The following is a 14,540-nucleotide window of genomic DNA, read 5'->3' as shown; positions in this document are numbered from 1 at the left end:
TCCTTCAGTCTCCCACTTGCACTAGAGTCAATAATCTAGTTCACATCGCCGTGTGATTTAACATGAATAGTTCACATCACCATGTGATTAACACCCATAGTTCACATCATCATGTGACCATCACCCAAAGGGTTTACTAGAGTCAGTAATCTAGTTCACATCGCTATGTGATTAACACCCAAAGAGTACTAAGGTGTGATCATGTTTTGCTTGTGAGATAATTTTAGTCAACGGGTCTGTCATATTCAGATCCGTAAGTATTTTGCAAATTTCTATGTCTACAATGCTCTGCATGGAGCTACTCTAGCTAATTGCTCCCACTTTCAATATGTATCTAGAACGAGACTTAGAGTCATCTAGATTAGTGTCAAAACTTGCATCGACGTAACTCTTTACGATGAACCTTTTGTCACTTCCATAATCGAGAAACATATCCTTTATTTCACTAAGGATAATTTTGACCGCTGTCCAGTGATCTACTCCTAGATCACTATTGTACTCCCTTGCCAAAATCAGTGTAGGGTATACAATAGATCTGGTACACAGCATGGCATACTTTATAGAACCTATGGCCAAGGCATAGGGAATGACTTTCATTCTCTTTCTATCTTCTGCCGTGGTCGGGTTTTGAGTCTTACTCAATTTCACACCTTGTAACACAGGCAAGAACTCTTTCTTTGACTGTTCTATTTTGAACTACTTCAAAATCTTGTTAAGGTATGTACTCATTGAAAAAAAACTTATCAAGCGTCTTGATTTATCTCTATAGATCTTGATGCTCAATATGCAAGCAGCTTCACCGAGGTCTTTCTTTGAAAAACTCCTTTCAAACACTCATTTATGCTTTGCAGAATATTTCTACATTATTTCCGATCAACAATATGTCATTCACATATACTTATCAGAAATGTTGTAGTGCTCCCACTCACTTTTTTTGTAAATACAGGCTTCACCGCAAGTCTGTATAAAACTATATGCTTTAATCAACTTATCAAAGCGTATATTCCAACTCCGAGATGCTTGCACCAGTCCATTGATGGATCGCTGGAGCTTGCATATTTTGTTAGCACCTTTAGGATTGACAAAACCTTCTGGTTGTATCATATACAACTCTTCTTTAATAAATCCATCAAGGAATGCAGTTTTGTTTATCCCTTTGCCAGATTTCATAAAATGCGGCAATTGCTAACATGATTCGGACAGACTTAAGCATAGATACGAGTGAGAAACTCTCATCGTAGTCAACATCTTGAACTTGTCGAAAACCTTTTTGCGACAATTCTAGCTTTGTAGATAGTGACACTACTATCAGCGTCCGTCTTCCTCTTGAAGATCCATTTAATCTCAATGGCTCGCCGATCATTGGGCAAGTCAATCAAAGTCCATACTTTGTTCTTCATACATGGATCTCATCTCAGATTTCATGGCCTCAAGCCATTTTGCGGAATCTGGGCTCACCATCGCTTCTTCATAGTTCGTAGGTTCGTCATGGTCTAGTAACATAACCTCCAGAACAGGATTACCGTACCACTCTGGTGCGGATCTTACTCTGGTTTACCTACAAGGTTTGGTAGTAACTTGATCTGAAGTTACATGATCATCATCATTAACTTCCTCACTAATTGGTGTAGAAGTCACAGGAACAGATTTCTGTGATCCAATAAGGGAGCAGGTACAGTTACCTCATCAAGTTCTACTTTCCTCCCACTCACATCTTTCGAGAGAAACTCCTTCTCTAGAAAGGATCCATACTTAGCAACGAATGTCTTGCCTTCGGATCTGTGATAGAAGGTGTACCCAACTGTCTCCTTTGGGTATCCTATGAAGAAACATTTCTCCGATTTAGGTTTGAGCTTATCAGGATGAAACTTTTTCACATAAGCATCGCAACCCCAAAATTTTAAGAAACGACAACTTTGGTTTCTTGCCAAACCACAGTTCATAAGGCGTCGTCTCAACGGATTTTGATGGTGCCCTATTTAACGTGAATGCAGCTGTCTCTAATGCATAACCCCAAAACGATAGTGGTAGATCGGTAAGATACATCATATATCGCGCCATATCTAATAAAGTACGATTACGACGTTCGGACACACCATTATGCTGTGGTGTTCCAGGTGGCGTGAGTAGTGAAACTATTTCACATTGTTTTAACTGAAGGCCAAACTCGTAACTAAAATACTCTTCTCCACGATCAAATCGTAGAAACTTTATTTTCTTGTTACGATGATTTTCGCTTCACTCTGAAATTATATGAACTTTTCAAATGTTTCAGACTTCTGTTTCATTAAGTAGATATACCCATATCTGCTCAAATCATCTGTGAAGGTCAGAAAATAATGATACCTGCTACGAGCCTCAATATTCATCGGACCACATACATCTGTATGTATGATTTCCAACAAATCTGTTGCTCTCTCTATAGTTCCGGAGAACGGCGTTTTAGTCATCTTGCCCATGAGGCACGGTTCACAAGCATCAAGTGATTCATAATCAAGTGGTTCCAAAAGTCCATCAGTATGGAGTTTCTTCATGCGCTTTACATCGATATGACCTAAACGGCAGTGCCACAAATAAGTTGCACTATCATTATCAACTTTGCATCTTTTGGCTTCATTATTATGAATATGTGTATCACTACGATCGAGATCCAACAAACCATTTTATTGGGTGTATGACCATAGAAGGTTTTATTCATGTAAACAGAACAACAATTATTCTCTAATTTAAATGAATAACCGTATTGCAACAAACATGATCAAATCATATTCATGCTCAACGTAAACACCAAATAATACTTATTTAGTTTCAACACTAATCCCGAAAGTATAGGGAGTGTGCGATGATGATCATATCAATCTTGGAATTACTTCCAACACACATCGTCACCTCGCCTTTTACTAGTCTCTGTTTATTCTGCAACTCCCGTTTTCGAGTTACTACTCTTAGGAACTGAACCAGTATCAAATGCCGAGGGGTTGCTATAAACACTAGTAAAGTACACATCAATAACATGTATATCCAATATACCTTTGTTCACTTTGCCATCCTTCTTATCCACCAAATACTTGGGGTAGTTCCACTTCCAGTGACCAGTCCCTTTGCAGTAGAAGCACTTAGTCTCAGGCTTAGGACCAGACTTAGGCTTCTTCACTTGAGCAGCAACTTGCTTGCCGTTCTTCTTGAAGTTCCCCTTCTTCCATTTGCCCTTTTCTTGAAACTAGTGGTCTCGTCAACCATCAACACTTGATGTTTTTCTTGATTTCTACCTTCGTCCATTTCAACATCACGAAGAACTCGGGAATTACTTTCGTCATCCCTTGCATACTATAGTTCATCACGAAGTTCTACTAACTTGGTGATGGTGACTAGAGAATTCTGTCAATCACTATTTTATCTGGAAGATTAACTCCCACTTGATTCAAGCAATTGTAGTACCCAGACAATCTGAGCACATGCTCACTAGTTGAGCGATTCTCCTCTATCTTTTAGCTATAGAACTTGTTGGAGACTTCATATCTCTCAACTCGGGTATTTGCTTGAAATATTAACTTCAACTCCTGCAACATCTCATATGGTCCATGACGTTCAAAACGTCTTTGAAGTCCCGATTCTAAGCCGTTAAGCATGGTGCACTAAACTATCAAGTAGTCATCATATTGAGCTAGCCAAACGTTCATAACGTCTGCATCTGCTCCTGCAATAGGTCTGTCACCTATCGGTGCATCAAGGACATAATTTTTCTGTGCAGCAATGAGGATAATCCTCAGATCATGGATCCAATCCGCATCTTTGCTACTAACATCTTCAACATAATTTTCTCTAGGAACATATCAAAAATAAACAACAACGCGAGCTATTGATCTACAACATAATTTGCAAAATACTATCAGGACTAAGTTCATGATAAATTTAAGTTCAATTAATCATATTACTTAAGAACTCCCACTTAGATAGACATCCCTCTAATCCTCTAAGTGATCACGTGATCCATATCAACTAAACCATGTCCGATCATCACGTGAGATGGAGTAGTTTCAATGGTGAACATCACCATGTTGATCATATCTACTATATGATTCACGCTCGACCTTTTGGTCTCCGTGTTCCGAGGCCATATCTGTTATATGCTAGGCTCGTCAAGTTTAACCTGAGTATTCCGCGTGTGCAACTGTTTTGCACCCGTTCTATTTGAACGTAGAGCCTATCACACCCGATCATCACGTGGTGTCTCAGCACGAAGAACTTTCGCAACGGTGCATACTCAGGGAGAACACTTATACTTTGATAATTTAGTGAAGGATCATCTTATAATGCTACCGTCAAACAAAGCAAGATAAGATGCATAAAGGATTAACATCACATGCAATCAATATAAGTGATATGATATGGCCATCATCATCTTGTGCTTGTGATCTCCATCTCCGAAGCACCGTCATGATCACCATCGTCACCGGCGCGACACCTTGATATCCATCGTAGCATCGTTGTCGTCTCGCCAACTTATTGCTTTTACGACTATCGCTACCGCTTAGTGATAAAGTAAAACTATTACATGGCGATTGCATCTTATACAATAAAGCGACAACCATATGGCTCCTGCCAGTTGCCGATAACTCGGTTACAAAACATGATCATCTCATACAACACATTATATCACATCATGTCTTGACCATATCACATCACAACATGCCCTGCAAAAACAAGTTAGACGTCCTCTACTTTGTTGTTGCATATTTTACGTGGCTGCTATGGGCTTAGCAAGAACCGTTCTTACCTACGCATCAAAACCACAACGATAGTTTGTCAAGTTGGTGCTGTTTTAACCTTCGCAAGGACCGGGCGTAGCCACACTCGGTTCAACTAAAGTGAGAGAGACAGACACCCGCCGGTCACCTTTAAGCAACGAGTGCTCGCAGCGGTGAAACCAGTCTCGCGTAAGCATACGCGTAATGTCGGTCCGGGTCGCTTCATCTCACAATATCGCTGAACCAAAGTATGACATGCTGGTAAGCAGTATGACTTATATCACCCACAACTCACTTGTGTTCTACTCGTGCATAGCATCAACGCATAAAACCAGGCTCGGATGCCACTGTTGGGTAACGTAGTAATTTTAAAAAAATTCCTACGCACATGCAAGATCATGGTGATGCATAGCAACGAGAGGGGAGAGTGTTGTCCACGTACCCTCGTAGACCGACAGCGGAAGCGTTATCACAACGCGGTTGATGTAGTCGTACGTCTTCACGATCCGACCGATCAAGTACCGAACGCACGGCACCTCCGAGTTCTACACACGTTCAGCTCGATGACGTCCCTCGAACTCCGATCCAGCCGAGTGTTGAGGGAGAGTTTCGTCAGCACGACGGCGTGGTGACGATGATGATGTTCCACCGACGCAGGGCTTCGCCTAAGCTCCGCAACGGTATTATCGAGGTGTAATTTGGTGGAGGGGGGCACCGCACACGGCTAAGAGATCTCAAGGATCAATTGTTGTGTCTCTGGGGTGCCCCCTGCCCCCGTATATAAAGGAGCAAGGGGGAGGCAGCCGGCCAAGGGGAGAGGCGCGCCATAGGGGGGGAGTCCTACTCCCACATGGAATAGGAAAAGGGGAAGGGAAAAAGAGAAGGAAGGAAGGAGGCGCCCCCCTTCCCTAGTCCAATTCGGACCAGACCAAGGGGAGGGGCGCAGTCACCTTTTGAGGCCTTTCTCTCCTTTCCCGTATGGCCCATTAAGGCCCAATACGAATTCCCGTAACTCTCCGGTACTCCGAAAAATACCCGAATCACTCGGAACCTTTTCGAAGTCCGAATATAGTCGTCCAATATACCGATTTTTACGTCTCGACCATTTCGAGACTCCTCGTCATATCCCCGATCTCATCCGGGACTCCGAACTCTTTCGGTACATCAAAACTCAATAAAACTGTCATCGTAACGTTAAGCGTGCGGACCCTACGGGTTCGAGAACTATGTAGACATGACCGAGACACGTCTCCGGTCAATAACCAATAACGGGACCTGTATGCCCATATTGGCTCCCACATATTCTATGAAGATCTTTATCGGTCAGACCGCATAACAACATACGTTGTTCACTTTGTCACCGGTATGTTACTTGCCCGAGATTTGATCGTCGGTATCTCGATACCTAGTTCAATCTCGTTACCGGCAAGTCTCTTTACTCGTTCCATAATACATCATCCCGCAACTAACTCATTAGTCACAATGCTTGCAAGGCTTATAGTGATGTGCATTACCGAGTGGGCCCAGAGATACCTCTCCGACAATCGGAGTGACAAATCCTAATCTCGAAATACGCCAACCCAACAAGTACCTTTGGAGACACCTGTAGAGCACCTTTATAATCACCCATTTACGTTGTGACGTTTGGTAGCACACAAAGTGTTCCTCCGGTAAACGGGAGTTGCATAATCTCATAGTCATAGGAACATGTATAAGTCATGAAGAAAGCAATAGCAACATACTAAACGATCGGGTGCTAAGCTAACGGAATGGGTCAAGTCAATCACGTCATTCTCCTAATGAGGTGATCCCGTTAATCAAATGACAACTCATGTCTATGGCTAGGAAACATAACCATCTTTGATTAACGAGCTAGTCAAGTAGAGGCATACTAGTGACACTCTGTTTGTCTATGTATTCACACATGTATTATGTTTCCGGTTAATACAATTCTAGCATGAATAATAAACATTTATCATGATATAAGGAAATAAATAATAACTTTATTATTGCCTCTAGGGCATATTTCCTTCAAAGGGGACTTGTTGAGATGCTCTAAAGTTGGAAAATCACACTCGTAGCTTCGAGTAGCATAGAGGCACACTTCCTTAGACGCCCAGACAGCCAACTTTCCCCTCTTATGTTTCCCTCTGGTTTTATGATTTGCTTTGATATTCTATCCTAGTTTTCGGTTCTGGTTTGGTTATTTTCATGTTCTAGATCTTTTGTTTCTTCGGTCTTTCTTGTTTATTCCATTAGTTGTCTACCTTATGTTCCAATTTTTGTATTTTTCAAAAATAGTTCACTTTCTGTTACTTATTTCCTTTGCAATTTTCTACCAGTTTTCTTCCTTTTCAATTGGTTCTCCTTTCTCTCATTTTAGTCATTTTTTGTAGTTATCAAAGTTTTAAGAAGTGGGCCACACCATTTAGCAACGGCTCAACCACAAGCTACCAAACAACTATAGCTAAGGGTAAGCCTCATTTAGCATTTTTCTTGAATCACAATTTTTATTATAAAAATAGGCATGTAACCAGGCATCATATATTATGTATCACGTATACTTTTTGCGGAAAATATATCACATATACTTGACATACACATGTTGAGACATAATAAAACTGAGCACTGACTAGACATCCTAATTCAGTAACTAAGTTTTGCATCAAAGAATCATGCCTTTGTGGAACAAGCATCCTAAACCGAGCACTGATCACATATATATATAAACAAGAAGTAAGAATAATGCAAATGAATGGCTTTGTGGAACTCACTTGCGTCCCTCCTATGGCTGCAGTAGGTTACTGATGCTAAATAACCAAATTTAGCGCTATAGTGGGAATTAGCAATCTCTTAGCATCATTTTTTATTTACGTTAAAATTGCATGGCTTTAGCAGGAGGGCCCTCAAAAGGCTATAACAGGCTATTTAAAGCTTTACTTTTTATATATGATTATTTTAAAATATATAGTGAACATTCTAAAGAATACACAATGAACCATTTTCAAATAAATGTACTTTTTCGATGAAAAATTCTGAATTTTATTACGTATCCTCTCAATTTATATAATTGTTTTACCAATATTTTTAAGAAAATGTTTATTAAACACCATTTTTAGGAGATTTATTAAACACCATTAGAACAACCTTATTGGGATCTTGCTGAGGGCGGCCCATATAGAAGACACGTGTGTGTTTGCCACTATTTGACGCTTGAGTCCCGGAGTGCACTTTGAAGATGGGCGCTAGGAAAGGGTAAACCCTATTGGACTCCCATTGCGTCAAGTAGTCATTGTTTCGCAAATGAGGCGTGGGAACGAAAGTATGATGGGCTGACCGGGGTTCCCCCTTTTTTGCCTTTGCTTCGCAGGTTTTTTTCAGGTTTTACTTTCCTTTTTCTCTTTCTTTTTTTCCAAAAAATGGGCAAGCTTTTCAAAAATTGTTTGAAATTTCTAACAATTGTTCATGTTTTCAAAAAAGTTCACCTTTTTAATAGAATTGAAATTTTAAAAGGCTCATAAATTTGAAAAAATACTCACATTTTTAAAAAAAATGTTTACACTTTTAAACAATCTTAGTTTTTTAAAAATGTTCACATTTAAAAAACAGTAATTTTTTTGAAAAAAAGTTCATGATTTTCAAAAAGGGAAGCTCTATGGTTGACCAGTGAAATATGAAAAGACCCAACCCCTACACAACCGTTGAATGGTCCCCGAACAATCGTCTCATCTCTCCACGCGAGCGCCAACCTTTGCAATAAGGCTCGTGTTGAGGTTGTGCTTTGCAACATGAGCATTGTTGCACTCCCTGCCGAACTGTTTTTTTCTTTGAAACAAGGCTTATGTTTCAGAAACATAAACAATGATGCAACCCATCAAGCAGCTCCAACATTCCCCTCGCCGGCATTGCAACATTGACTATGTTTTAGAAAGGGATAAGTATATTTTTCGCCCCTCAACTATACCAAAAGTATAGAAATGGTTCCTCAACTTTAAAACCAGCAAAAGTTAGTCTCGCAACTTTTCATACTGGATAACTTTAGTCCTTGATACCGCTTTGGATGGTTTTACAATGGTTTTCACTGATTCGGATGGTTTCGTTGATGAAGTGGAGGTTGCCGGTCACGGGACGCTGAAAACCATGTTCGCCAGCACCGACCAGTCTGCTACTACTCCGGCCGAGCTCTCTTTGAGCACGCCGAGCAGCCATGCCCAGCCGGTTGTACCCGTCGTACAACCATTACCATCCCAAGTGTAGTCATGCTCATGAAAGTCGTCATGCACTGTCGTCCATCAGAGGAGCTTAGAAGAGACACGCGCGCGCTCGCGCACACAGGGAGAGAGAGAGAGAGAGAGAGGAGCGCCATGGGGATAAGGTTGAGACTTGCGTGAGGGAGAGGATAATGCGACCGGAATTTTAATGGACAATGGAGTAGTGGGACCCAACAGAGCATGTGCATGCGATCAACCCTAATTCGACGACCCCACGCCCCGCAGACGCAGCGACAAAATCGGTCGGGTGGTTTAAGCGTTCCCGTTTCCAAAAATGTTCACATATTTGAAAAAATGGTCTTGTTTTCAGAAAATGTTATTGTTTAAAATATGGGAAATGCTAATGCTCTGCCGGCTGATCGCGCAGAGAGTTCCACCACCCGCGCAGCCATCGGATCGCCCTTGATCCACGCGTCCTTGCACGCTCGCACACGTTTGTTATTTCTCTTGCCTACCACATGCCCCTTTATCTTATGTTGCAACAGCAGTAGTTTTGCAAACCATAGCGGTGAACGACGACTACAACTTAGACAAGCTTTCGCAACATCAGCTATGTTGCAAAAAGAACTCCGCAATAAAACCTCTATTGCAAAAAAAAAATCTGCGACAAGAATTCTGTTGCAAAAAAAATCCCGCAACAAAACCTATGTCGCAAAATAATATTTTACAACTTAACCTTAAAATATATTGAAAAGATCCGGTAGATTGTGCCATATCCAACGACTGTGGGGCAACATATCTTTTTTAAAGATCCGCCGGCCGATGCGTAGCAGCCCCCTCAAAATATTTTTTTTTTTGAAAAATGTCCAGTTTTTTAAAAAAATGAAAAAATGTTTGCAAATTTGATAGAAAAATTGCAGTGTCAACCAGGAGCTGCAGCCAGAGGCCTAAATGCTTTATTGCGCAAAAAAAGAGAGGCCTAAATGGTTTGTTTGCGTGAAAAGACGGCAAAACAAAATAAGTAGTATAGAAAAACGTACTACTACTTGGTATGTGTGGCCGTATATGCGTGACCACTGGAAAGAAATGCTACTCCCTGAATGCATCTGGCGCATACAATATACCTGGACCAGCCAGCACCGCATCGCGGTAGACGACGGCCACTTGATGTCTTGATCGATCTTTTGTGTTCCATGGACGGACGTAATTTCATTTGGGACTATAAGGTCTGCGGTCCTCCAGGGTCCTGGCCTCATCTGAACCTAGGCTCGTAGCGCATAATGCGCCCTACCTAGCGGGAAATACTCTTTGGTTCTTGTGTGGGTACATCCTATTTGAGTTTTATTTTAATAATTGCAATACAAGTCAAAAAAGTTTCGAAGTTTTTTTTAATAAACTTGACTTTTTTTTGCAAAGGAAACTTGACTTTCTTTTGCATAGTATATAAAATTTCCAAAACAAATACCCAGCTTTGACTTACGAAAAGAACACATTTTTTATTTTCTATTATAGATCACTATTCACACTATTTCAGCTGAAAATTTTGTTTTTTGTAAGAGAAGTCAACGGTTTTTTTTCTTCTTGTGGATTTTTTCTTACAAGTAGAATGGAAGGTCAAATTTATTTCAAAAATATTTTCAGATTTTTTTGACTTTTTATTTAATTACTAATTTTTTTGACCAAAAGTTCCCCTTCCCAACCTAGCTAATAAGTATAGTAGTATGATAGATGCGCGGATGCGGTTTCCATTGGCTCATCGGTCACAGCTTATCAGGGCATACACGCATGATTAGCACACTCGCCGACCCAGGGCAACACTGTGGGTGAGTGAACTGAGTACACGTACGTGCTACAACAGATCTGGATGTAATTTTTATTATTTATGATATTCGTTTTACTGCCATGATTGAAGATGAATATATCAGAAATTTCTTGCAAAAAAATGAAAAAAAGGAGCTGCAGCCAGCCCAAATGCTTTATTTTGCAAAAAAGAAAAAAGAGAGGCCTAAATGGTTTGTTTGCGCCTTTACGGTGAAAGGACGGCAAAACAAAATCAGTATAGAAAAACGTATTACTAACTTGGTATGTGTGGCCGTACATGCGTGACCACCGGAAAGAAATGCTACTCCCTGATGCATCTGGCGCATACAATATACCTGGACCAGCCAGCACCGCATCGCGGTAGACGACGACCACTTGATGTCTTGATCGATCTTTTGTGTTCTACCTCCTGGGACGCAGATCTGCCCATGGACGGACGTAATTTCATTTGGGAGTATAGCGAGTTGGCGACATCAAATTTATAAGGTGGTCCTCCAGGGTCCTGGCCTCATCTGATCCTAGGCTCGCAGCGTATAATGCGCCCTACCTGGCGGGAAATACCCTTTGGTTCTTTTGTGTGTACACCCTATATGAGATTTTTTTAATAATTATAATAAAAGTCAAACAAGTTTAGAAGTTTTTTTTAAATAAACTTGACTTCATTTTGCACTAGTATATAAATTTTCATGAACAAATACCCAGCGTTGACTTCACGAAAAAACATTTTTTTTGCTATTGTAGGTCACTATTCACACTATTTCGGCTAGAAATTTTTTTTTTTTTATAATGGAAGTCAATGGCGGTTTTTCTTTTTGTGGATTTTTTCTTACAATTACAACGGAAGGTTAACTTTATTTTAAAAACATTTTAAGTTTTTTTGGACTTTTTATGTAATCACTAATTTTTTGACCAAAAGTTCCCCTTCCGTATACCTAGCTAATAAGTACTCCCTCCATCCCGAAATAAATGACTCAACTTTATACTAACTTTGCACTAAAGTTAGTATAAAATTGAGTCCCTTATTTTGGGGACGAAAGGAGTAGCATGATCGATGCGCGGATGCGGTTTTTACTGGCTCATCCGTCACAGCTTATCAGGGCATGCACGCATGATTAGCACACTCGGCGACCCAGGGCAACACTGTGGGTGAGTCAACTGAGTACACGTACGTGCTACAACAGCATGGAGTAGTATGAGTTAATTGCAAGGCACTACCACACTTCGGCACGTTGTGACGAATCAGTACCAGTAGTCATTTTTTTTGCCATGCAGTGCTAACTCTAAGCCTAAGTGTTGCAAAACGGTCTGACAACCGTATAAGCTCGTATTGACCACGTATCTGACCGACCCGGCCCACTTGTCAGGTGCCATGGTGGCCTACCCGCACGCACCCGCTCGGTAACTCTCGCACCCGTCTCGGTCGCTCCATGTAGCCGGGTCCGGTCGAACCCAACCTGAGCCAGCCGCACTCTGTCACTCTCCTCGCCTCATCGCCCTCGTCTCTCCAGCCGCCGCCGCCGCCGCTCGCCGCGCAGACCGCCGCGTCCGCCACCGCCGCCGCGCCATGGTCTTCGAGGATGAGAGCAGCGACGACTTGTCCGGCCTGCAGATCTCCTCCGACGACGACGGGATGCACTATCAGGTCAGTGGTAGAGCTAGGGTTAGGGTTAGGTGATTTGGGGATTTGCGGATTTGATGATCTGATTTTCTGATTTGAGGATTTGCTCTCTGTAGATTCCTGCTAGCATTGAAGACCAAGACTACAATGGCTTGGAGAATGCACCAGAGGGGCTCTGCGTGGAGCATCGGCTGCCAACTGAGCGCCGTGTAGCTTTTGAATCATTTGAGACCGGCAGGAGGTTTCTAGTTTGTGCTCAGCCTGTAAGATTCATGCTCTATTTATGTTCACTGTAATATAGTTGTAATATAGTTACTAGTACTGATGATGAAGCACATAGTTTACCACTTAGTAGTTTTGATGCTTCTAGTACTGATGCTCACTGCAATAGCTTAGTTGGCTTTGTTCACTGTAATATATTTATGGTTTAGTTATTTATTAGTAGTTCTGATGATTATGGTTTTGATGCTTATGTTCACTGTAATATGTATATGGGCAGCAGCTTAGTTGGCTGTGTTCACTAGTACTGATGATGAAGCAAATTGTTAGTTGATTGAGGCAGTGTAGTTGCTAAATTTTAATTGAGGCAGTATAGGTTGCAGTTGAAGTAGCATTGTTTAGTTGGCCACATGTATAGGTCGTAGTTCTGCAGTTGTTAGTTCATTTTTTAAAAGTGCCCTTTCATAATGGTAATTCTTCAGAGAGTAACAATATAAGTGTTTGCTATATTGCAGGAAGCTGTCAATTGTGGTTTCCTTGCTTGGGTTGACCCAGAGTGGCCTCCCACAATGCAAAATGCATTGTTGAAGCTTTGGGAAATGTTTGAAGACAGCAGGACTGCTAGGAGGAAGGATAACCTGGAAAGTTCACTTACTATCCACCACCTTAAAGAAGAGAAAAGGAATCTGGATGCCAACTATGATAAACTAGTTGAAGATGTCCATCAACTTCTCAGTGCCCAGGAGGACAGGGTGTTGGATTTCAGCTCTCTGCAAGCTAAGGAGAAGAGAGATGAGAGAGCCAGTGCATCAGTTGTGGCTGCCATGAAGAATGAGACGGAGAAGAAAGAGGCAGAGAACTTCAAGATGAAAGAGAAGTACAAAGTGCTGATGAACCTGGTAGAAGCTCAAGGCACTGTCATTAGGAACATGAAGATGAATCATTTGAAAGAGAAGGAAAAGCTAGCTGAAGGCAACAACAATTTAAAGATCCAGGTTGATGAGCTCACCAAGTCTTTGGAAAAAGTCACAGAAGAGAATGTGCAGTTGAACCTTCACATGTCTAATCTCAAGAGGGGACATGAGAATCTGATAAAACGCAGGGATGAGGTAAAGCTCCAGCTTGCTGTTCAGTTGAAGTCACTGGAGAAGAGCAAAGAGAAGTTGAAGTTGATCCATGACATCTTGAAGGAATGAGGTAGATGAAGATGATCTGGGTAGATGAAGCAGAGCATACCTATCATGATATAAGTTGCTTTGATAGAAGGCTTTGCTAATCTTTTGTGAAGGGTGGTTTAGTTAAGTGTAATGTATGGATGTAGTAGTTGTGAACAATGTTGAACTCCACTATGCTATGGTCTTTAGCTAATGTTGTAAGAGTCTAGTAATTATGGCTGTAAGAATCTATGGTTATGTTGAACTCCAGTATGTATGCTATGTTATTTAGATAATGCTCAAATTATATCTCCTCTTGAACCTCTGGCCAAATGCTCAAGTTAGATGGCTCAAGTTAGATGGCCAAATGCTCAAAAAAAGCGCACATTAGAGCAACACAAACGCTGACGTGGCCACTGTCAACAGGGATTGCACTGAGTGGTGGCCCTGGTTATTAAAGCAATGCGCGGGGCGAACATGAAACAGTTGAGTGAAACAGTTTGTGCATTTGGGGGAAAAACTAGGGTTACGCGACGGCGGAGGCGATTCCCGAGCGGGCCCGTGGCAGAGGCGATCTCGCAGGCGGCGGCTGCGTCCAAGTCAATGTCGATGTCGTGGTCTTCGGGTCGTTCTCAGGCTCCCAGCTTCCGTCGAGCTTCTGGAAGGAGAGGGGACGAATCGAGGTCGCCGGTGCCCTACCGTGAGAGCCCGATGGCGTATGAGCCGGAGAAGCTCTGCTGGTGCAGGTCGCGTAGGAAGGCGCCGAGAT

General features: G+C 41.7%; 1 protein-coding gene across 1 annotated transcript; it reads left to right on the top strand.

The window, feature by feature from the left end:
* The first annotated feature begins 12,344 nt into the window (after positions 1 to 12,344).
* On the top strand, positions 12,345 to 13,813 carry LOC109754631 (uncharacterized). The gene is made up of 3 exons (XM_020313550.1): positions 12,345 to 12,422; positions 12,515 to 12,661; positions 13,133 to 13,813. The coding sequence occupies exons 1-3, from the start codon at positions 12,345 to 12,347 to the stop codon at positions 13,811 to 13,813; spliced, it is 906 nt and encodes a 301-aa protein (XP_020169139.1).
* Positions 13,814 to 14,540: the final 727 nt, after the last annotated feature.

Source organism: Aegilops tauschii, chromosome 2 (assembly GCF_002575655.3).
Source record: "Aegilops tauschii subsp. strangulata cultivar AL8/78 chromosome 2, Aet v6.0, whole genome shotgun sequence".
Taxonomy (NCBI): domain Eukaryota; kingdom Viridiplantae; phylum Streptophyta; class Magnoliopsida; order Poales; family Poaceae; genus Aegilops; species Aegilops tauschii.
The sequence above is the reverse complement of the archived record's forward strand: the minus strand, read 5'-3'. Positions and strand labels throughout refer to the sequence as shown.